The following is a 25,163-nucleotide window of genomic DNA, read 5'->3' on the forward strand; positions in this document are numbered from 1 at the left end:
CTGCTGATTACAATTTGATTTAACATGATGACTAAAATGTATAAATGTCTAACAGTGTGCAAGTAATTAAATAAATAACAGTCCAAGACACAAAAGGATGAGAGTCCTGCCCTTGCGAGCTTACAATCTAAAGGAATGGGGTGGAAACAAGAGGTGGGGATGTATACAGTATATGTACAGGCAGTGCGCAATTAGGTTATTTAGTGGGTGCATGGCCTAAGCTAGAGAATATGCTTGTCGGAAAAGTTGGTTTTTGAGGGAGCGTTTAAAGATTTCAAAGGTGGGAGAGTGGCGGATGTGTTGTGGAAGGGCATTCCAGAGGAGGGGTGAGGCACGTGAGAAGTCTTGTACACGTGAATGTGAGCAGGTAATTGTAGAAGAGGATAGAAGAAGCTCGTGTGCAGATCTGAGATTGCGATTGGGTTGGTATCTGGAGACTAGTGAGGAGATGTACAGGGGAGAGAGATTGTGGAGAGCTTTGTAGGTTAGGGTTAGGAGTTTGAACTGAATCCACTGGTTAATTGGTAGCCAGTGAAGAGCTTGACAGAGAGGGTCAGCAGAGGAAGAGCGAGAGGAGAGATGAATGAGTCGAGCAGCAGAGTTCAGTACAGAATTGAGCGGTGTTAGTCGGTTAGTTGGAAGTCCACCAAGCAATATATTGCAATAGTCCAATCGAGATATAATAAGAGCATGTACTAACATGTTTGGTTGTATATATTATTCAAATCAAATAAAGCTTTATTGGCATGACCAAGCCTCAATACAGGCATTGCCAAAGCAGGGGGAATGAGGGACACGGGATGGGGTGGGGGTGCAGTGAGTCAGCAGTTCGTGGACATTTCGGGGGGGGGGGCGGAGCAGTGCTTTTCAGCGCTGCTAGATTTGGGCGCAGCCAGTGCCGCCATAGACTATAAAGGGATTCAGTCTATAGCGGCGCTCAGTGAAGATGGAGCAGAGGTTGCTTAAAAATCATAATAATTTGGCTTCCAGCAATGGCTGGAAGCCGAATTATTTCATTCCCCCACTATCCATGGTGGCCTGGAGGGGGAATAGTAATTAATTCGGCCGGACTTGTGCAGAAGCAGGATCAGCTATATACCGGCTGTATCCTGCGCCCAAGTCTACCGGCGCCGAATTCAAATGTACTCGGGGGGGGGGGGGTTACAGTTCATTTCTGCTCCTCTGTCTGTGGCATGCTGTGACATAGTGTGCAGGGATTGTCACCGTGGATTTCTCTTCTCCTAGTAGAATGCAGTGTTTTTTCACTCATCCTCTAATGTGTGAAAGTCTGGAAATAGTTCCATCAGTTTCTTAAAGGTTTCCCTGGTTGCGGTATATTTGGGGCAGTGCAGCAGGAAGTGATTTTCGTCCTTGAGGGTCTTCTGCTCCCAGTGTTTGCACAGTCTCTCCTCCCTGGGTTTGTATGTCTGTCTGTGTCTTCCAGACTCTATGTATGGACATGGCTGCGCAGGCGCAGTGGTTTTCAGACTCTAAAGCCGGAAATTCCAGAAGTGAACTGAGGGCGGGGCCCAGAGCATCAGTGAGTGGCTGCGCGGGCACGGGACTTCTTAAGGGGACCATTAGTAGCCCCATGTAAGTTCAACTCTCTTTCCCCCGACCCCTCTACAGTATTCCTTTAAGCTTTTCCAGGAAGTGTAGTGTTCATTGCTCTCCCTTTCAATATTTCATGGGAGTCTAGTGGTCTGCCCATCCCCCCACAGTATTATCTAGTAGTCTAGCCAAGCTTACCCTTCCCCCCCCCCATATTATTCCCTGGTAGCATAGTGCTCCAGATGGCAAAACTGGAACAATTAATTTGTTAATTTATTGAACAGAAAACTATACACAAAAGATATACAGGGAAATGCCTTAACCTCCTGAGCGATAATCCCGAGCTGAGCTCGGGGTATGTCGCGCAGGAGGAGTTCTCAGGCCCTGGTGGGCCGATTTGCATAATTTTTTTTTTGTCACACGCAGCTAGCACTTTGCTAGCTGCGTGTAACTTCCGATCGCCGCCAATCCGCTGTGCCGCGCAGCCCCCCCCCAGACCCCTTGCGCAGCCTGGCCAATCAGTGCCAGGCAGCCCTGAGGGGTGGATCGTGACTCCCTCTGATGTCACGACGTCCATGACGTCGGTGACGTCATCCCGCCCCGTCGCCATGGCGACTGGGGAAGCCCAGCAGGAAATCCCGTTCTGAACGGAATTTCCTGCTTACTCTGATCGGCGAAGGCGATCGGAGTGGGTGGGGGGATGCCGCTGCGCTGCGGCTATCATGTAGCGAGCCCAGGGCTCATACATGATTTAAAAAAGAAAAAATTAAAAAAAAAGTGCTGCGCCCCCTCCTGGGCGATATAATTGTATCGCCCAGAGGGTTAAAATATATCCAGCAGTTAGAGGAAATTATGGATATTGTCTGAAGCTCAAAATGGACTAAGGCTCCATACACACAACCATTTTCTATCTGCAGATCCGAACCGAACATTTGTATAGCGCATTTCTCCTGTCTGACTCAAAGCGCTCAAGAGCTGCAGCCACTGGGACGCGCTCAAGAGGCCACCCTGCAGTGTTAGGGAGTCTTGCCTTGAACTCCTTACTGAATAGGTACTTGACCTAGCCAGGATTCAAACCCTGGTCTCCCATGTCAAAGGCAGAGCCCTTAACCAGTACACATTCCAGCCAGATGACTGGCCAAATATACCACTGCATGTAACATGAAAGCCAACAGATTTTTAATATTATGAACAGACTTTGTAGGTATGCTCTCACACTGCATGTAAGTGGTGCAATTGGTCAGTCATCGGCAGATAAAAATGGATGTGTGTACAGACCCTAAAGCAAACCTAAACTGAGAAGGATATGGATTTTTCCTTTTAAAATAATACCAGTTGCCTGACGCTCCTGCTGATCCTGTGTCTCTAATACTTTCAGCCACAGCCCCTCAACAAGCATGCAGATCAGGTGCTCTGACTGAAGTCAGACTGGATTAGCTGCATGCTTGTTTCAGGTGTGTGATTCAAACACTACTGCAGCCAAAGAGATCAGCAGGGCTGCCAAGCAACTGGTATTGTTTAAAAGGAAACATCCATATCCCTCTCAGTTAAGGTTCCCTTTGAGAACACAATGTGAACAAGGCCTTTAAAGAGGAACTCCAGTGAAAATAATGTAGTAAAAAAAAGTGCTTCATTTTTTACCATAATTATGTATAAATGATTTAGTCAGTGTTTGCTCATTGTAAAATCTTTCCTCTCTCCAATTTACATTCTGACATTTATTACATGGTGACATTTTTACTGTGGGCAGGTTATATAGCTGCTCCTAGCTGTTTTGGCTGTTACAGACAGCTGTAAACAGCCATTTCCTGTCTGTGAACATTGTTACATTGTGGCAGTTTGCCCAGAGTACCGCGGTACTCAGAGCTTCTTGTGGGAGGGGTTTCAGCACAAAATCAGTCATACAGCGCCCCCTGATGGTCTGTTTGTGAAAATCATATTTCTCATGTAAAAGTGGGTATCAGCTACTGATTGGGATAAAGTTCAATTCTAGGTTGGAGTTTCTCTTTAAGTTTTGTTTCACGATGCTCCATCACACTGCTGCAAGCCTTTTTTTTTTTTTTATCAAAATGCAGCGCTGATTCCATTCACTGTAATGAATGGGATCAGCATTGCAATGCACAGCTATGCAAATGGCGTGCGTTGGGTCACAAACACACGCCCATCTGCACCTCACCGAAACATCTGATTTACTGCATGCTTGTTCAGGGTCTATGGCTAAAAGTATTAGAGGCAGAGGATCAGCAGGACAGCCAGGCAACTGGTATTGCTTATAAGGAAATAAATATGAATGTGCCTGAAAAGCGCTCTATGTTTCTGGACTACTTAAGGAGACAGGGAGGTCAATTTCATTTTTTTTAAAATAACTTTTTTTATTAGCAGAAAGAGATAAATACAATATACAGAAACTTGTGCAAGTATGACACAACAGCTTGTTCAAACGAGGAGCTCTTATTGATTGTAATATCCACTGCAAATGTCTGATTATCTTCCACATACACCTTGCTGGAGTGGACAAGGCAAAAAGCTAGAAAACAATAACATTTCACCCCCATCACTGAGCCTGTCTCATAGCACACTCTCCGTCTGCTGACAAAATATAAAAGAAATAACCAAAGAAAAGAGAACTGAATAAACCAAAACACAGATAAACATAACAAAAAGAAAAAAAAAACACTAGTTGGAATGTTGTGACTGAGAAGGCAACCGATAATTACCATAAGCATTCAATTCCCAATATCGGCCTGTTCCTGAATTACACCCCTATTGTCTCCACAGTCCCCACCTTAATAAACATCCTTATACTCCGGACTCCTGTCATCCCTTTTCCTCATAGTTTACATCCCAGAAATCCTATACCTTCTGGAAAAGGACCTCCCTCTCATACCCCAAGGAAGTCAGATGTTGCATTGTCCTCACCCATCTGATCCTATGTAACCCCCCCCCCCCCCCCAGATAAAGATCCCAGGGTCTAGGGGGATATAGGTTTTTAAATGACCTTGTTTATCAGGCTTTGATACGATTTCAAACAAAAAAAAATATGCTCAACTGTAGCATGCACCCCCCCATCCCCCCTGACACACACACACACACACACACACACACACACACACACACACACACACACACTGTACACACACACACACACACAATGTACACACACACACTGTACAGACACACTGTACACACACACACACACACACACTGTACACACACACATTCTCCAGCACCCATCTGATGTGCCTGGGAACATTTTGTACAGTCTATGCCGAGTCAGATAGATATTATGTTTAGTTTGAGTGCAGATAGAGGACTTTCTAGCATTACTCCAGATATCTTCCCATTTAGCTAAGTCTAAGGGTGCCCGTACATTCACTCGATTTCCCACTGAAAGAAAGCAGATTCAATCACTGTGATCGAACCTGCTGTGAAATCGATTACGCATATGCAGACTGATAACCATCCGAAATCGATCAATTCCATGAATCTGTCCAGGCGGAAAATTTTGCTCGATCATTGGCGGGCTGGGAGCGCGCCGATACCGGTGTTCGATTTGGCGAAGACCGATGTAGCAATGATCTCACCTGTTCCACTGGCGCAAGTCCTCGGGTCCCTGCAGTCCCTTTCTCCAACTGGCCTTCTTCATCTTCACTTCACTTACTGTCCCGTCCTGTGACCAGCGGAAGTTCAAACAGTAGGGGGCGCTCTACTGTTTTAACTTCCTCTTCTCACAGGACGAGACAGGAAGTAAAGTGAAGAGGAAGAAGGCCAGCCGGAGAAAGGGACTGCAGGGACCCAGGGACTGGCCCTGGTGGACAGGTAATGTATTGCTGCTGGAGGGGGAAAGCAGGAGTCGGAGAGGCAGAAGCAGAAGCAGCTCTACAGATTGTGAATCTATTTCATGCTGAAATCGATTCAAAATCTGTGTGCAGTGTATGGGCAGCCAATAGATCCCTCTGTGATCAGATTCGATTAGAGAGGTATCTATCTGTTGGTCAATCTGGTGGCAATCGACCAGTGTATAGCTGCCTTTACGTAGTGCCCAGCTTGGTCTCCCAATCAATCATCTATTAATGTGTCACAAAAGCTGCAGGGCCAGGGATTGCTAAGAGAGACTATAGCTGTGATATCAGACCCAGTTCCCTATCTGACTCCACAAGAATTCTTTCACATGAGGTCAGAGATGGGAGTGGCACATGTCAGGAAACACATTTTAAAGAGGGATCAGTGCCAAAATGTAAAGATAAACACACATGTAGCAGTAATTCATATATCAGGTAAAGACCCTCCGGCCGCTGCTTACTACAGACGTATCTCTCTATTGAACGTAGATGTGATGTTATTTGCTAAGATTCTAGCTCTGCGTCTGACGCCTATTCTGGAAACTCGCATCTTACCTGATCCAGTCGGTTTTATGCCGGACGTGAAGCGTACAATGCTACAGTGAGAGCGGGGGGGATACAGGTTTGGCTTTCTCGGCATTTGTTGGATGGTTTCTTCCTCTCCCCAGATGCAGAGAAGGCCTCTGATAGGACTGCCTGGGACTTCCTGAGACTGACTCTACAATCTATGGCTCTGGGTGACAGGTTGTTAAATTGGATATTTTTGCTATACTCTAATCTATCAGCCAAGGTGAAGGTCAATGGGATTTTGTTTTCAGGATGATTTGGCTTCTCAAACAGGATTCGGCAGGGTTGTCCCCCCCAGTGCTTATTAATATTGTAGAACTATTTCTGAATATAAAAGAGTTAATCCTTCAATCAAGGACATCCGGATTGGAGGCTTGGAACATAAGGTCTCTGATGATTTGGTTTTCTTTTCTATGAGCACCTCAGATCACCCTGCACCCTCAGATCACCCTGCACCCTCAGATCACCCTGCACCCTCAGATCACCCTGCACCCTCAGATCACCCTGCACCCTCAGGTCACCCTGCACCCTCAGGTCACCCTGCACCCTCAGATAACCCTGCACCCTCAGATCACACTGCACCCTCAGATCACCCTCAGATCACCCTGCACCCTCAGATCACCCTGCACCCTCAGATCACCCTGCACCCTCAGATCACACTGCACCCTCAGATCACACTGCACCCTCAGAGCACCCTCAGATCACCCTGCACCCTCAGATCACCCTGCACCCTCAGATAACCCTGCACCCTCAGATCACCCTGCACCCTCAGATCACCCTGCCGAGTCTTGTTAAGGAGAACGACTATACAATAAACTTTGTCTCAGTCTCAGGCTGTAAATGTCACTTTGAGGCCTGAAGTGTTGGACCTGCTGAGAGATACATTCCCATTTCATTGGTCTCCCAACCATTTGCTTTACTTGTGTATCCGCCTGCCCACTAACCCGACTCACCTATTTTAAGCAGACCTGAACTCAGAATGTCCTCTCTGCTCTAAAAGATACACAACAGCATAATAACCTTTAAACAAAAACATTTCTGTGTTACAGCACAAACAAATCCTAAAATAAATCTGCACAGTTTCTACTTCCTGAGTCACGGAAGCAGACATATTGTTAGCATCCTGTGCTTTCATATGAGCTTATCTGCCATCTCTGCCGTAGCAGTCATGTGACACAGGGGAGAGATCAGATTACAATTTGTAAGTAGACACAAATGAGAGGGAATTAAACAGGATAAACTCTCTAAATAAATACAGGGTGCATTTCTCTTTGTTTTCCTTCTGTCCTGTGCATGAAAGATCTGCAATCCTGCTAGAGGGAGCCCTTCCCAATATGGGCTGAGTAATGATCCCCATATATGTCCTCTGCTTCTCCCCCTTCCTTCCTCCTCCTGTTCATGTTCCCTTTCCCCCTGATCCCGGCCCTATTGCCATCCTCTATCCTCCCTCACCACTAGAGGGAGCCGTTCCCAATATGGGCTGAGTAATGATCCTCATATGTGTCCTCTGCTTCTCCCCCTTCCACCTCCTACTGTTCATGTTCCCTTTCCCCCTGATCCCGGCCCTATTGCCACCCTCTGTCCTCCCTCACCACTAGAGGGGGGACTTCCCAATATGGGCTGAGTAATGATCCCCATATGTGTCCTCTGCTTCTCCCCCTTCCCCCTCCTCCTGTTCATGTTCCCTTTCTCCCTGATCCCGGCCCTATTGCCACCCTCTATCCTCCCTCACCACTAGAGGGAGCCCTTCCCAATATGGGCTGAGTAATGATCCCCATATATGTCCTCTGCTTCTCCCCCTTCCTTCCTCCTCCTGTTCATGTTCCCTTTCCCCCTGATCCCGGCCCTATTGCCATCCTCTATCCTCCCTCACCACTAGAGGGAGCCCTTCCCAATATGGGCTGAGTAATGATCCTCATATGTGTCCTCTGCTTCTCCCCCTTCCTCCTCCTGTTCATGTTCCCTTTCCCTCTGATCCCGGCCCTATTGCCACCCTCTATCCTCCCTCACCACTAGAGGGAGCCCTTTCCAATATGGGCTGAGTAATGATCCTCATATATGTCCTCTGCTTCTCCCCCTTCCCCCTCCTCCTGTTCATGTTCCCTTTCTCCCTGATCCCGGCCCTATTGCCATCCTCTATCCCCCCCCCACCACTAGAGGGAGCCCTTCCCAATATGGGCTGAGTAATGACCCTCATATGTGTCCTCTGCTTCTCCCCCTTCCCCCTCCTCCTGTTCATGTTCCCTTTCCCCCTGATCCCGGCCCTATTGCCATCCTCTATCCCCCCCCCCACCACTAGAGGGGGGACTTCCCAATATGGGCTGAGTAATGATCCCCATATGTGTCCTCTGCTTCTCCCCCTTCCCCCTCCTCCTGTTCATGTTCCCTTTCTCCCTGATCCCGGCCCTATTGCCACCCTCTATCCTCCCTCACCACTAGAGGGAGCCCTTCCCAATATGGGCTGAGTAATGATCCTCATATGTGTCCTCTGCTTCTCCCCCTTCCCCCTCCTCCTGTTCATGTTCCCTTTCCCCCTGATCCCGGCCCTATTGCCACCCTCTATCCTCCCTCACCACTAGAGGGAGCCCTTCCCAATATGGGCTGAGTAATGATCCTCATATGAGTCCTCTGCTTCTCCCCCTTCCCCCTCCTCCTGTTCATGTTCCCTTTCCCTCTGATCCCGGCCCTATTGCCATCCTCTATCCCCCCCCCCCACCACTAGAGGGAGGACTTCCCAATATGGCCTGAGTAATGATCCCCATATGTGTCCTCTGCTTCTCCCCCTTCCTTCCTCCTCCTGTTCATGTTCCCTTTCCCCCTGATCCCGGCCCTATTGCCATCCTCTATCCTCCCTCACCACTAGAGGGAGCCCTTTCCAATATGGGCTGAGTAATGATCCTCATATGTGTCCTCTGCTTCTCCCCCTTCCCCCTCCTCCTGTTCATGTTCCCTTTCTCCCTGATCCCGGCCCTATTGCCATCCTCTATCCTCCCTCGCCACTAGAGGTAGCTCTTCCCAATATGGGCTGAGTAATGATCCTCATATGAGTCCTCTGCTTCTCCCCCTTCCCCCTCCTCCTGTTCATGTTCCCTTTCCCCCCTGACCCCAGCCCTATTGCCACCCTCTATCCTCCCTCACCACTAGAGGGAGTCCTTCCCAATATGGGCCGAGTAATGATCCTCATATGAGTCCTCTGCTTCTCCCGCTTCCCCCTCCTCCTGTTCATGTTCCCTTTCCCCCTGATCCCGGCCCTATTGCCATCCTCTATCCTCCCTCACCACTAGAGGGGGGACTTCCCAATATGGGCCGAGTAATGATCCTCATATGAGTCCTCTGCTTCTCCCCCTTCCCCCTCCTCCTGTTCATGTTCCCTTTCCCCCTGATCCTGGCCCTATTGCCTCCCTCTATCCTCCCTCACCACTAGAGGGGGGACTTCCCAATATGGGCCGAGTAATGATCCTCATATGAGTCCTCTGCTTCTCCCGCTTCCCCCTCCTCCTGTTCATGTTCCCTTTCCCCCTGATCCCGGCCCTATTGCCATCCTCTATCCTCCCTCACCACTAGAGGGGGGACTTCCCAATATGGGCCGAGTAATGATCCTCATATGAGTCCTCTGCTTCTCCCGCTTCCCCCTCCTCCTGTTCATGTTCCCTTTCCCCCTGATCCCGGCCCTATTGCCATCCTCTATCCTCCCTCACCACTAGAGGGGGGACTTCCCAATATGGGCCGAGTAATGATCCTCATATGAGTCCTCTGCTTCTCCCGCTTCCCCCTCCTCCTGTTCATGTTCCCTTTCCCCCTGATCCTGGCCCTATTGCCTCCCTCTATCCTCCCTCACCACTAGAGGGAGCCCTTCCCAATATGGGCTGAGTAATGATCCCCATATGTGTCCTCTGCTTCTCCCCCTTCCTCCTCCTGTTCATGTTCCCTTTCCCCCTGATCCCAGCCGTATTGCCACCCTCTATCCTCCCTCACCACTAGAGGGAGCCCTTCCCAATATGGACCGAGTAATGATCCTTGTATGAGTCTTCTGCTTCTCCCCCTTGATGATGATGTTAAATTGCATATATTGGTATATGGGCTTTACATGAGCTGATTGATGATGGAAGTAGCACTGCTATACGTTACTTTAGAAGACTGAGAAGGTTTCCAGATTACATTGTTCATATACTAGGTCTTAGTCTAAAATGATATTTTTTGATGCAGAATTTACCGATTTGCTCTAGAAAGATGTATATCTACGGCTTAACCCCTTGCCGACTGCTTAACGATCGGCGTCAAGTCCTGGAGGCGAAGATTAGCGCAGATGTGCACGCATCCCCGCTGAGTACCTGCCAGCTGCGATTGTGGCTGGCAGGCTGTAAAAAAACAATGACTGCAAATACTTGTACAGCGCTGTGATCTACTGCAGCGAAGTACGGGGGACAGCTCTGTCACTGAGCTGTCCCCAGGAGAGGCTCACAAACAGATCGCTCTCATCGGCTGATGCCTATGAGAGACAATCACACTGATTGGCTCTCAGGGGGGATGAAGGGAGGGTGAAAAAGAAATACATTTTTATTGAAAAAAAGAACATTCAAATTATTTAAAAAAAAAAAGTTGCAGCAGCAATCAGATGCCACCAACAGAAAGCTCTGTTGGTGGCAATAAAAGGAGGCAAGATTCATTTGTGTGCTGACTTGTATGGCCGTGAACTGTTAAAGCTGCAGTGTAGGGGGGTGTAAGCCTGTGGTCCTCAACTGGTCAAAGAGGTATTAGGTTGTTTACAGCTTTAAACCTTGCAAGCTAATTATATGACAAGACATCAATAGTCTGCCTTGTTAAAAAAATATAACTTCCAACTGTGGTAGTTCTGTATCTGTGACTACGATCCCTATTTCTTATCTGTTATCTAAACCAATGTTAGACTCTTAAAATGCATGGCTTATATTCTAGTCAATCGATAACCATAATTGTTCTGCCCCAAGGACATAAAGTTCAGAAATTAAGAGTAAAATGTTCTGCAAGATGTAATGTGAGTTATTGACATATATGAAAATACTATATATCCTGCATGTATGTTTAGAGTTGATGGTTATAGAGTTATAGCTCACCGAGCCCCCTAGTGGTCAGTCTTTATAATATTAGTAAACTGCAAGGGTTCTTGGGATAGAAAGTTGAATGGCATTGTGGGATTGATTCCACCATTTTAGAACCCTGTCTGTGAACTGTGAGGAAGCACTATCCACCATCTCTTCTCTTGTGGCAGCATTCTTGGTGAGTGACTTATTGTTTCTCACACCTAGTTATTGCTACAGCATCTACTCATAACAGAGACACTCTGTAGTATGTTTCTGCATTGTTAGATTACTCTGTGCTGTGTTCTTATACTGTCTGTCAGGAGCCTAAATGAGCACATGTATAATGCTAAACTGCAATATTGTTTATTAATGCATTGATTGTTGTAATCATATCTACTATGAGAGCCTTATTATACATTCATCTGTTTTCTAGTTTCACCGCCTGTGATTTCAATAAATACAAGACTACTTCAATCAGTCTCACTTATTGGGAGCCAGGAAGGTTTAGCTGCATGTCTTAGCTACACATAGGTCACATGTGTGGGGACAGAACAATAATCATGTTTGTTTTTTATATAAACAGTTATTGTTTACATGAAAAAAAGTGTTTTGGCTTCTATTTACTCTTCAGGAAAACCGTGGCTGCATGTGACTGCCTCATTTGCATAGATAAAACACCTGGTTAATTAACCCTGAAGCTACGTACACACATGCGACAACAATCGTTCGTTGTGAACGGCGAACAAACTTTTAATTAACGAAAGAACGACCTAAGTAAAGTTAGTTTTTAAAGGTGTGTAATGATATGATCGTTAGAACGAACGTTACATCACGTAAAGCAACTATTGCGCATGCGCATAAAAATGAACTGTTCCATGGAGAAATAGCGAAATGCGCATGTCAAGCCTAGTACGAACGACCGTTTCCAACGATGTACTACTTTTGCAAACGATCGTCGTTGTAAAAAATCCGCCAAGGTAGATCGTTCGTTTTTAACTATCCAGCTCGTCCGTCGTTAGACTTAATGGTCGTTGGATCCTTTTTTTTAAACGATCGTCGTTTGAAACGATCGGGGAACAATCATTTCAAACTACTATAGTTGCATGTGTGTACGCACCTTTACAATGTACAAAATAAAAAGTGATCACAGGCAAGTTGTAACTAGGCTTAGTACTATATGTACCCAAGTTTCTCTCATATGACCTCATTTCAGGGACTTTTTACGCTTCACAAACCAAATGCACTGAGTAGCATGAGAGAGTCCTCAGCACTCTGTGTAAATATGCTGCCATGTGCATCTAGCAAGAAATAAAAGAAACAAAGGAAAACAACATTTATGGCCAAAACATTTCCCACACTAAACACAAGTATCTGGTAAGCAGTGACTTGTGCCAAATACATTTCCCACACTCAGTACATGAATAGGGCTACTTACCAGTGTGAGATCTCTCATGGCTGATAAGGTTTGATTTCTGTGGAAAACATTTCCCACACTCAGCACATGAATAGGGCTTCTCTCCAGTGTGAGATCTCTCATGTGTGACAAGATGTGTTCTCTGTGCAAAACATTTCCCACACTCAGCACATGAATAGGGTTTCTCGCCAGTGTGATATCTCTCATGCTTGACAAGCTGTGAATTCTGTACAAAACATTTCCCACACTCAGCACATGAATAGGGCTTCTCACCGGTGTGTAATCTCTTATGAATGACAAGGTCTGATTTCTGTGCAAAACATTTTCCACACTCAGCACACGAGAAAGGCTTCTCACCAGTGTGAGTTCTCTCATGTATGACAAGGTTTGATTTATGACCAAAACATTTCCCACACTCAGCACATGAATAAGGCTTCTCATCAGTATGAGATCGCTCATGTGCGACAAGTTGTGATTTCAATGCAAAACATTTCCCACATGCAGCACATAAATAAGGCTTCTCACCAGTGTGAGATCTCTCATGGCTGACAAGAGGATATTTCTGTGCAAAACATTTCCCACACTCAGCACATGAATAGGGCTTCTCACCAGTGTGAGTTCTCTCATGGCTGACAAGATTTGATTTCTGTGCAAAACATTTCCCACACTCGGCACATGAATAAGGCTTTTCACCAGTGTGAGATCTCTTATGACTCGCAACAAATGATTTACTCCCAAAATGTTTCCCACAGTCAACACATGAATAGAGCTTCTTGCCAGTGTGAGATCTCTCATGTATGACAAGATTTGATTTCCAAACAAAACATTTCCCACACTCAGCACATGTATGGGGTTTCTCTCCATTGTGTAATCTCTTATGTTTGCCAAGATCTGATTTCTGGGCAAAACATTTCCGACACTCAGCACATGAATAGGGCTTCTCACCAGTGTGAACTCTCTCATGTATGATAAGAAATGATTTATGAACAAAACATTTCCCACACTCTGCACATGTATAGGGTTTCTTGCCAGTGTGAGATCTCTCATGTGTGACAAGATTGCTTTTATGCCCAAAACTTTTCCCACACTCAGCACATGAATAGGGCTTCTCACCAGTGTGAAATCTCTCATGAAAGACAAGACTTGATTTCCAAACAAAACATTTTCCACACTCAGCACATAAATAGGGCTTCTCACCAGTGTGAGATCTTTCATGTCTGACAAGATGGGATTTCCATAGAAAACATTTTCCACACATGGAACAGGAATGAGACCCTCCAGCAGGGGGAGAGCTGTGCTGGGTATGAGGCCCCTCAGGGTTAGAGAGGTGATGGGAGTCAGGGGGACTATTTGGGGTAACCAGGATATCTGCAGGAGACTCTTGTCCAGTGACATCACCATCCGTTGTACAGTCTGTGGATACAGAGAGACGAGTCTCTGAGAGGTTCCTGATGCCGGGACTCCGCCCTGCAAATAGAGAAAAATCATCGCTTCCTGTTAGAGAATTCTGAGGGGAAGAACAATTATCATTAGGGGTGAAAGGAAAGAGGATGGTCGGCACTGCTGTACAACTTCCTTTATTTGGCAATGTGCAGACAAGTAGGCTGTGTGTTACATCATCACCTCACAGTCCATAAGAAGAGACTAAACACGTAACGGTGCAGGGGTGGATAATGGTGGGTGCTGGTTGCTGGGAGCCTGACGGCAGTTTCACACACAAGCGCTTCTTCGGAGGCTATGACAAGGGGGAGGGGCTATATCTGCTCTAGTTGGAGAAAGTGCGTTACTGTAATAGTAACCTGCAATCCAAGATTACAGTGTGGGGAGGTCAAGGAGAGCGAGGCCAAACAACACGGCCGCTATTCCTAATGGAATTATAAGTCCTGCTGCAGCAGCTAATTATACAAGCCACTAACACAATATCCCATGATGAATATAGGTCAGGCCATGCAGAGCAGAGAATCTGGCTGGAATAGTCAGCAGTGTGTTTTATGGCACGGGTGTAGAAAGGAAGACAGATCCATGTGGTCAGTAAGGCCTGGTGGTCACATGGTGTCTATATGTAAAATCAGTGCTGCTTCTTCTCTTAGGAGGATTGCTCCCATTTCCACCCCTAGAGGGCACTGACATGTAATACTCCAGCAAAGCTCAATGTATGAGGGTCCCCAAGATGTGTCATAGAACAAATGCTGGAAGCACCCCCTCTAGGGGTGGAAATAGGGAGCAAATATCCTAAAGAGAAGAGGCAGTACTAGTGATGCCATATTGCCATAAAGTGAAATGTAATTGAAAATAAACTGATGCGACAAACAAGTGTATCTATCATCCTACTCCTAATATGACTTTTAGATATCCCACAGTTCTATGCTAGGTACAATAACTTAAAAAAAGTAGATGTATTGTTTTGTCTCAGGTGAGGTCAATAAAACAGCCTGTCCCGTGTCTCAGAGTGCTAAAATATATGAATTATTGACATTTTTTATCTATCCCCTGCCCTCAGAAGCCCAGCCCTCTGCCAGGAACGTATTTTATGGCTGTATGTAATTCCTTATCAATGTGGAATGCTACAGTCCAGCTGGGTCCCGAATGGAGAGAAACTGCCAGTATCACTGCTGAATATTGCAGAGAGTTTACAGTCAAGGTATATAAAGCTGTCAAAAGGTGTAAAAAAAAAAAAAAAGATTTTATACAGTAATTAGCATATAAAAGGTTACTTTTCTCACCTCCTCGCTGTTGTTGGCTGAAAATGAGGTTAAGCCACGCCCCCTGTTGGAAGGACTGCCATGGCACTGCACTGCCTTATGGGAGAAATGTAGCCTCCAGCTCACTCCGCCTCCTCACTGCCGTCTTCCTGTCACACACTGCTCTCTTATGGCAGCGGTGCTGATCTATTCCCTGTACAGCTTCTAAACCACCATCGCTCCACAGGGTATCATAATATGCAAGCAAAGACATAATTACCCCTTCACAAGTAGTGCTCCACTTCTCTGCACATAGCAGGATGTAATGACAACTTCCACTGCACTACCCAACATGGCCACTCCCACAACCTGCTGCATCGTAGGGCCGCTACTACACCTTGCATTCACATGAAGGGGTAACAGGCCATTATTTCTATCAAGTCTATGACTCCATATTTCATCTCTGGGTACATTTCCCATAGAATTATTTCTCTTTAACTCCTTTAGGCAAAGAAGGAAGAAAAGCAACACAGCATAGTAATTTGTGTGCTTGGCACTGTACACCCGCACACTGTACATACACACACATCACACTGTACACACACCACACATCACACTGTACACACACCACACATCACACTCCACACACACACACACACACACACACACACACACACACACACACACACACACACACACACACTGCACATACACACTGAACATACACACACATCACACTGTACACACACACACACACACACACACACACACACACACACACACACACACACACACACTCTGTACATATGCACACATCACACTGTACACACATACACACACACACAGTACACACACATCACACTGTACACACATACACACACACACACACACACGCACTGTACACATACACATACACACACACACACACACACACACACACACACACACACACACACACACACACTGTACATATATACACACACACACACACACACACTGTACATACACACACACACACACACACACACACACACACACTGTACATATACACACACACACACTGTACATATACACACACACACACACACACTCACTGTACATACACACACACACACACTGTACATATACACACATCACACTGTACACACATACACACACACACACACACACACACACATCACACTGTACACACATACACACATCACACTGTACACACATACACACACACACACACTGTACACACACACACACACACACACTCTGTACATACACACACACACTCTGTACATACACACACACACACACACACACACACACACACACACACACACACACACACTGTACATACACACATACACACACACACACTGTACACACACTGTACATACACACACACACTGTACATACACACACATCACACTGTACACACTGTACACACACTGTACACACACTGTACACACACTGTACACACACTGTACACACACACACACCACACTATACACACACTGTACATACACACACACTGTACATACACACACACACTGTACATACACACACATCACACTGTACACACATACACACATCACACTGCACACACACACACACACACACACACACACATCTATCTCATCCTGTCACGACACTTCAAGAGGAACTAGTGAAAATATCATAATGCATAAAATTGCTTCATTATTACAATGTTCCTTTATACATAGTCAGTGTTTGCCCAGTGTAAAATCTTTCCTCTCCCTGATTTACATTCTGCAATGTATCACTGGTGGTGACATCTTTAGTTCTGCCAGGTGATCTGTAAGAAATGTTCGTTACTGAGAGTTCTATGCAGAGAGGGAGATAGTGCTTGCTGGGCAGTTGGAAAAAGCTGTTATTTCCCAGAATGCACCAAGGTTCACAGACAGCAAACTGTCAGAACCATGGTCATGACGTCACACTGTGGGAGGGGTTTCCACACAATATCAGCCATACAGACCCCCCTAATGGTCTATATGAGAAAAGGTGAAGATTTCTGTTGGAAAGGGGGCATCAGCTACTGATTGGGGTGAAGTACAATACAGGGTTTAAGTTCCAATTTAAGGTTCCCTTTAATGACCTCATGGATTTGTCTTGTTTTTTACACCTTAAATATATAACATACTGTTGACTAGTTAAGCCAGCTAACTTAGCTAGTTAACTTGACCAACCTTGGTGATAGCTAGTAGCCTAGCAATATCTGTGTAAAGCAATGTAGTACCTCTCCTACCCCCATTCACCACAATGGCTCTTCCTCTCGGTAATCTGCACAAACTGTAGAAGCAAATCAGCAACACATCGATGGCTCCAATAAAACTCCTCTCTTTATTAAATGGCCGAAGCAGGACAGACAGAAATGTCTGACGCGTCTCTCACAGCGAGGTGTGTTTAGTCATAGCCTGACACTGACGTGTACAAACAGGAAATACATCCATGTTTCTAACCCCTCCCACAGGAAATACATACACCATCATAGCCCCTCCCACAGGAAATACATACACCTTTATAACCCCTCCCACATATAGGAGGAATCCTTTCCTCTATACCTTTCCATAAGAAAGACCTAATATCAGCTCTATGGCCTTCAGCAAAGGGTTTCCATACATTATATTCCCAGAAGTCTTATTTTCAAATTAATGAAAAAGCTTCCGGGCACCAGCTGCAATTAGAGAGCCACCTTTATTTCATCCTCAGTCAGAGATCAAATAAACCAAGATGATAAGCCTGACAGCCTGTTTCGCAGAGTCTAGGCTCTGCTTCTTCAGAGGCAAAACATTTTACAATCTTTCCATCATCAAACACTTAAATACATTAAGACAGTCTTACCACTTCCCCCAGCCGAGCGTAGCGTGGAAGACGCCGATCCGAGCCGCCGCCGTCTCACGAAGCCCTGCCCCTTCCGGGTACAGACAGTCTTACCACTCCTGAAGGCACTTTTTTGGGGGGGGCAATAGCTGTATGGGTCCTTGTGACCCTTTGCATAATGTGGGGTTTCCTCCAGAGAATGAGAGAATTTCCTCCTGTTGTCTCTTTCTGCACCGACCCCGCCCCTGATCGTTTTTTTTTTTATCGGTGTCGGTCGTTATGTGAGGAAGAGACTGGGGAATTGCATTGACTGCAACACTGTATGTGTGCCTATGTCCTTAAATCCTTTATATATAGTATTGAGTATTGATTTATATATCTACTGAATAGGTGCTCCAATGTTCACTGGTTGTTTTTAAATGGGGTGTAATTTGTTTTATTTTTCAGCCTTAACACTCCATGGCGGGTTACCCAGGCAACTGGATGCCGCTGGCTACTCTTCCCTGATACTGCGCTGGTCTGATGCGTATGACACTTTGCTTCCTGATTGGTAAGCTGGAATCCCCAATGACGGAAGGGGCAGGGCTTCGTGAGACGGCGGCGGCTCGGATCGGCGTCTTCCACGCTACGCTCGGCTGGGGGGAGTGCCTTCGGGAGTGGTAAGACTGTCTTAATGTATTTAACTGTTTGATGATGGAAAGATTGTAAAATGTTTGCCTCCGAAGAAGCAGAGCCTAGACTCTGCGAAACAGGCTGTCAGGCTTATCATCTTGGTTTATTTGATCTCTGACTGAGGATGAAATAAAGGTGGCTCTCTAATTGCAGCTGGTGCCCGGAAGCTTTTTCACTAATTTGAAAATTATACTGAACTGTAATTTTTCTGGCGGCACAGTGCTTACACCATCCCCTCAGTGTGTAACCAGTGATCTAGTGCCGGTCCTACACTCTTGCCTTAATGATATTCCCAGAAGTCTTACAAGCTCCCCTGAAATGTTCAGCAATCCTTATCCTGAGAGGCCCAGTCATGCCCCCCACATACTTCACACAACAAGCAGAACATGGAATGACATAACCCACGTGATGAGAGCTGCAATTAATGTGCTGGGGAATCAGAGACGTCCTATTATAACTATAAGACAAAACCAATACGCCGACATTGTGTAAAGCACAGCAGCAGCATGTAGGCTTCCCCCCTATAGCATCCCCCAGCAGAAAGCCAGGCAGGACGTGTATTGATGATGGTATAGGAGTAGTTTACTGTAATGTAGCTGAAGACACAGACTACTTGTCTGCACATTACCAACTAAAGGAAGCTGTACAGCAGTGCCGACCATCCTCTTTCCTTTCCGAATAATGTATTGCTGAACCTCTAGCCAGAGCACGCCATCTCTCTGCAAAAGCGGGGGTGATCCAGATTAGTGATGTCATGTCTAGGAAAACTCATGGAGGAGCATGTGATTTGTGTGATCAGCTGATAGATTTGCAAAGCTCTGATTTGCTGTGATCACATCCTGCTTTAGCACATGATCCTGACCAGCAAATCAGAGACTTCTATATCTATCACCTGACCAAACTGATCCCATGCATCTCCATGAGTTCTCCTAGACAGACCATCACTGATGCAGATATTGTCCCTCTTCCCTCTAGAGCCACAGTGCCAATGGTATATACTTACATACAGTATATCATTAGGGACGGTCTGTGAGCTGCTGATAATTTCAAGTTTATGCAGTTTGGAAATGGACCAGATGCAGCAGCTGCATAACTTTGCATATCATTAGCATACACGTTGCACCATCTCAAAGTTATCACCATGTCACTGCCCATCACCTGTTATCAGTCTGACGGAGTACTGCAGAGGGTTCAGTCTATTTATTATAACAATAACACAACAAACTGCGCCTGCCCTATTCAAGACTAACACATATTAATTACACCACTTAGAACAATTAAAATAAGAGTTTTCGCTATCTCGAGTCCAATAAGAGTCAATGTGCAATGATGAGAGACAGCGCTCCTCTGTACACCTTTCTTACATCTGTATAAAATGATAAACAAACTGCACATAGTGCTTTACTGTGACTACTATGAGTAATTTCACTCACCAGGCGAACAGTGATGCACACGTGACCACACTTAAAGGATACCACAACTGACATGTGGCATAATGAGATAGACATGGGTATGTACAGTGCCTAGCACACAAATAACTATGCTGTGTTCCTTTTTTTCTTTTTCTGCCTGAAAGAGTTAAATATCAGGTATGTAAGTGGCTGACTCAGTCCTGACTCAGACAGGAAGTGACTACAGTGTGACCTTCACTGATAAGAAATTCCAACTATAAAACACTTTCCTAGAAGAAAATGGCTTCTGAGAGCAAGAAAGAGATAAAAAAGGGGGAAATTCTTATCAGTGAGGGTCACACTGTAGTCACTTCCTGTCTGAGTCAGGACTGAGTCAGCCACTTACATACCTGATATTTATCTCTTTCAGGCAGAGAAAGAAAAAAAGGAACACAGCATAGTTATTTGTGTGCTAGGCACTGTACATACCCATGTCTATCTCATTATGCCACATGTCAGTTGTGGTATCCTTTAAAATGTGAATACAGCAGGCTCTCCCACAATAGTAGCCGCTCACCAGATCCTTTCCACCTCAGATCCAGGTGGGTCTAGCGTTTGTTAACCAATGACCAGGCTGTAGCTGTTTTCCATCACAAGCAGCAAACTTTTAATCCAATAGTCATGTAAAATAGACAATAGAAACGCTCATAGCGTAAACAGTAAAAACAGCGGTATAATTCCTGCCCTATCCAGCGCACTTACGTGATCTCAGTTATTATTGTGCCTATCGGACTGTGAAGCCCAGCGGTTGCTTCCCCTCTGGTGGCGTCGGCGTCCTGTCTCTCCACCGCGGCGCATCCGCTATTCCTCCACAGGTCCCGGCCGGCCGGCAAGCACTTCCGCAAACCTCGTGACGTCAGGGAACAATAAATACTACAGAAGCCTGAAGCTAATCACATAGTAGGCTTGTAACGATCGGTGTAACACAGAGAGGGTCTGATTATTGGTGATCTGCAGTATCACCAAAAATACAGATATATAACCGATTATTGATGATCTGCAGAATCAGTGGCGGACACAGGCAGCAGTGGGCCCCTGTGCAAAATATCAATTGTGGGCCCCCCTGGCCGCGTCAAAAAATGGGTGGGCGTGGATAGAACCTGCGGCGCGTAGCGCCGCGGCAAAAAATGGGCGTGGCAATGACCGGATAAGGGCGGAGCTAACTGTAATTTAAAGTGATCTTGGGGTGAGTGATATGGAGGCTGCCATATTTATTTCCTTTTAAACAATACTAGTTGCCTGGCGGCCCTGCTGATCTATTTGGCTGCAGTAATAAACTGAATTACACCAGCAACAAGCATGCAGCTTAATCTTCTCAGTTCTGACAATATTGTCAGAAACCCCTGACCTGCTGCATGCTTGTTCAGGGTCTATGGTTGAAAGAATAAGAGGCAGAGGACCAGAACGGCAACCAGGCAACTGGTATTGCTTAAAAGGAGAGAAATATGGCAGCCTCAATATTATTCTCACCTCGGGTTCCCTTGAAAAGTGCAACGCAAAGACAGTGGGCCCAAGTTTTGGTGACCCTTTCCCCAGAAAATTCACATAATTGTGCAGGTTTTCTCAAGAAAATACACATAATGTGAGCAGATTTGCCCAGAAAATACATTCAATCATGTCGGCAGATTTGTCCAGAAAATACGTGCAATGATGTCGGCAGATATGCCCAGAAAATACGTGCAATGATGTCGGCAGATATGCCCAGAAAATACGTGCAATGATGTCGGCAGATATGCCCAGAAAATACGTGCAATCATGTCGGCAGATATGCCCAGAAAATACGTGCAATCATGTCGGCAGATATGCCCAGAAAATACGTGCAATCATGTCGGCAGATATGCCCAGAAAATACGTGCAATCATGTCGGCAGATATGCCCAGAAAATACCTACAATCATGTCGGCAGATATGCCCAGAAAATACGTGCAATCATGTCGGCAGATTTGCCCAGAAAACACATGCAATCATGTAGCAAATTTGCCCAGAACATACATGCAATCATGTGGCAGACCTGCCCAGAACATACACGCAATCATGTGGCAGACCTGCCCAGAACATACACGCAATCATGTGGCAGACCTGCCCAGAACATACACCTGCTAAAATAAATAATAAAAAAAAAACATTTACTCACCTGCAGCAGCAGACCTCCTGTCCCAGCCTCCATCCGGCGCGCAGCTCCCATGGGTGGTTGGGTGGATAGGTAGCCTGGTGGGTAGGTAGGCAGCCGGGTGGGTAGGTAGGTAGCCCTTAGCCGGGTGGGTAAGTACCCTGGTGGGTGGCTGGGTAGCCGGGTGGGTAGCCTGGTGGGTGGCTGGGTAGGCGGGTGGGTAGGTAGCCTGGTGGGTGGGTGGGTAGGTGGGTGGTTAGGTAGCTGGGTGGGTGGGTAGGTAGCCTGGTGGGTTGGTAGGTAGCCGGGTGGGTAGGTAGGTAGGTAGCCTGGTGGGTAGGTAGGTAGCCGGGTGGGTGTGTAGGTAGCCGGGTGGGTGGTTAGGTAGCCGGGTGGGTAGGTAGCCGGGTGGGTGGGTAGGTAGCCGGGTGGGTAGGTAGGTATCCGGGTGGGTAGGTAGCCGGGTGGGTGGTTAGGTAGCCGGGTGGGTGGTTAGGTAGCCGGGTGGGTGGGTAGGTAGCCGGGTGGGTAGGTAGCCGGCAGGGTGGTTAGGTAGCCGGGTGGGTAGGTAGCCAGGTAGATAGCCGGCAGGGTGGTTAGGTAGCCGGGTGGGTAGCTAGGTAGCCGGGTGGGTAGGTAGCCGGGTGGGTAGGTAGCCAGGTAGATAGCCGGCAGGGTGGTTAGGTAGCCGGGTGGGTAGCTAGGTAGCCGGGTGGGTAGGTAGCCGGGTGGGTAGGTAGCCAGGTAGATAGCCAGCAGGGTGGTTAGGTAGCCGGGTGGGTAGCTAGGTAGCCGGGTGGGTAGGTAGCCAGGTAGGTAGCCGGCAGGGTGGTTAGGTAGCCGGGTGGGTAGCTAGGTAGCCGGGTGGGTAGGTAGCCGGGTGGGTAGGTAGCCAGGTAGATAGCCGGCAGGGTGGTTAGGTAGCCGGGTGGGTAGGTAGCCAGGTAGATAGCCGGCAGGGTGGTTAGGTAGCCGGGTGGGTAGGTAGCCAGGTAGATAGCCGGCAGGGTGGTTAGGTAGCCGGGTGGGTAGCTAGGTAGCCGGGTGGGTGGGTAGGTAGCCTGGTTAGGTAGCGGGGTAGGTAGCCGGGTGGGTGGGTAAGGTAGCCGGGTGGGTAGCTATCCGGGTGGGGGGCCCGACTCCTATCCTCCCTCACTCACCTCGGGGCCCCCCTCCCGGTATGCGCTGCAGCCGGCGGGAGAGCAGAAAATACAGGAAGTCTCCGGCCGGGGCTGCAGCAGACGCTAGAGGCAGCTGCTGCTTAGTTTCCGATATGTCTCCAAGTTGGAGACCAAGCGGCAGCTGCCGCCCCGGCCGGAGACTTCTTGTATTTTCCGCTCTCCCGCCGCATGAGGGGGGGGGGGGGCAAGGTGAGGGGGGAGGACAGGAGTTGGGCCCCCCAGGTTAAAAAAAAAAACATTAAAAAAAAAAATAAAAATAAAAAAAAACCTGCAATACTTAATGGGCCCCTGAAGCAGCAGAACTTCATGGGCCCTCGTGCGGCGGCACGGCCTGCACGGCCGTATGTCCGCCACTGTGCAGAATCACCAATAATCAGATATATCACTAACCTCTGGACACCTGAGTGATATGAGTGTTTGGTGCAACAGTAATACTTTGAGGACAATACCTGGAGAACAGGTACAAAGGCAGTAAGGAATACTGCACTAGAGAACAAGTACCTTCCAGTAGCCTGAGAATCTCCCGCAGGGAGGAGTCAGACTGGGAGAGGGAAGGACCAGAGCGTGAGTGACACCAATAGGAAGATGTCACTGACTGATCTGTGAACTATCTCTAAACTGGGGAGATAGCTCTCGTGGTCGGGCAAGCCAGGTCGGCAACACACAGACAGATAAGGTACATAGACAGGAGGCTGATTCGGTAATCCTAAGGCAAGCAGGGTTTGGCAACAGAGTATCAGATATGGCGAAGTACCAAATCAGTGATCAGAAGAGTAGTCAGGAAAGCAGAAAGTCATAACAGATAATAAACAATGCCTAGTCTTGGGTGTGAGCTCCGTGATCATCAACACCCTGGAACTAGTCTGAAGTATAACAGAATGATAACACAAGTCCCTAGTCTTGGGTGTGAGCTCCGTGATCATCAACACCCTGGAACTAGTCTGACATATAACAGAATGGTAACACAAGTCCCTAGTCTTGGGTGTGAGGTCCGTGACCATCAACACCCTGGAACTAGTCTGAAGTATAACAGAATGATAACACAAGTCCCTAGTCTTGGGTGTGAGCTCCGTGATCATCAACACCCTGGAACCAGTCTGACATATAACAGAATGGTAACACAGATTCTGACAAAAAGGTCTGAGTGCTTCCACGTAGTGATTGCAACGGCAGATAACCAGCGAATGACCAGCACCCAGTATATATAGCACAGCGCTCTCTCTCCAGCGCCTCCCCTAAGTGCTGGACCAATGGGAACTGGTTGAATCGTCAGCTGACCGACTTGGTCAGCTGACTCCCTTCTGGCTGTCATAAAAGTTCCGCCTCTCAGCGCGCGCGCGCGTCATTCTGAACCTGTGTGGACTATCAGTCCCAGCCACACCAGCCATGTGTTGTATACCACTCACCGCGCTGGACGCGGAACCAGCCGCACCGCTATCAGGGCATGCGGCGGTTTCTCTGCGTTCAGCCATACTAGCAGATGTAGGCCTACGCGTGCAAACCACCACGTTAGACGCGGAATCAGCCGCCTTGTTCTGAGCACATGCGGCGGCTTTTCCGCATTTTCTCACAGAGCTGGAATAGATTTATTGAGGATTTGTTTTTTATTTGGAGGGGCTCAGCTGAACAACTGGAGTGCTTCTGTACAGTAATGAATGACCATTGGACACCTGTTAAAATAACTTTCAATAAGGCCAATAAACAGGTGGATTTTTTAGATTTGGTCATAATCAAGCAACATAATGGCCTAAGCACTAAGACAAGTAGGGGGGGAAGACACCGAGAGCCCAATATAGTGCAGTA

General features: G+C 47.0%; 1 protein-coding gene across 1 annotated transcript in view; it reads right to left on the reverse strand.

Moving 5' to 3' along the window:
* LOC137535445 (zinc finger protein 585A-like) overlaps positions 1 to 25,163 on the reverse strand; it is a 184,376-nt gene that overhangs the window by 150,094 nt on the left and 9,119 nt on the right. Inside the window, exons 2-3 of the mRNA XM_068257273.1 lie at positions 13,192 to 13,901; positions 12,452 to 13,119 (exon numbers count right to left, since the gene is read on the reverse strand). Coding sequence (XP_068113374.1) covers positions 12,452 to 13,119; positions 13,192 to 13,901 — 1,378 coding nt within the window. The remainder of the gene's footprint in view (positions 1 to 12,451; positions 13,120 to 13,191; positions 13,902 to 25,163) is intronic.

The sequence above is a fragment of the Hyperolius riggenbachi genome, chromosome 10 (genome assembly GCF_040937935.1).
Source record: "Hyperolius riggenbachi isolate aHypRig1 chromosome 10, aHypRig1.pri, whole genome shotgun sequence".
Lineage (NCBI taxonomy): Eukaryota > Metazoa > Chordata > Amphibia > Anura > Hyperoliidae > Hyperolius > Hyperolius riggenbachi.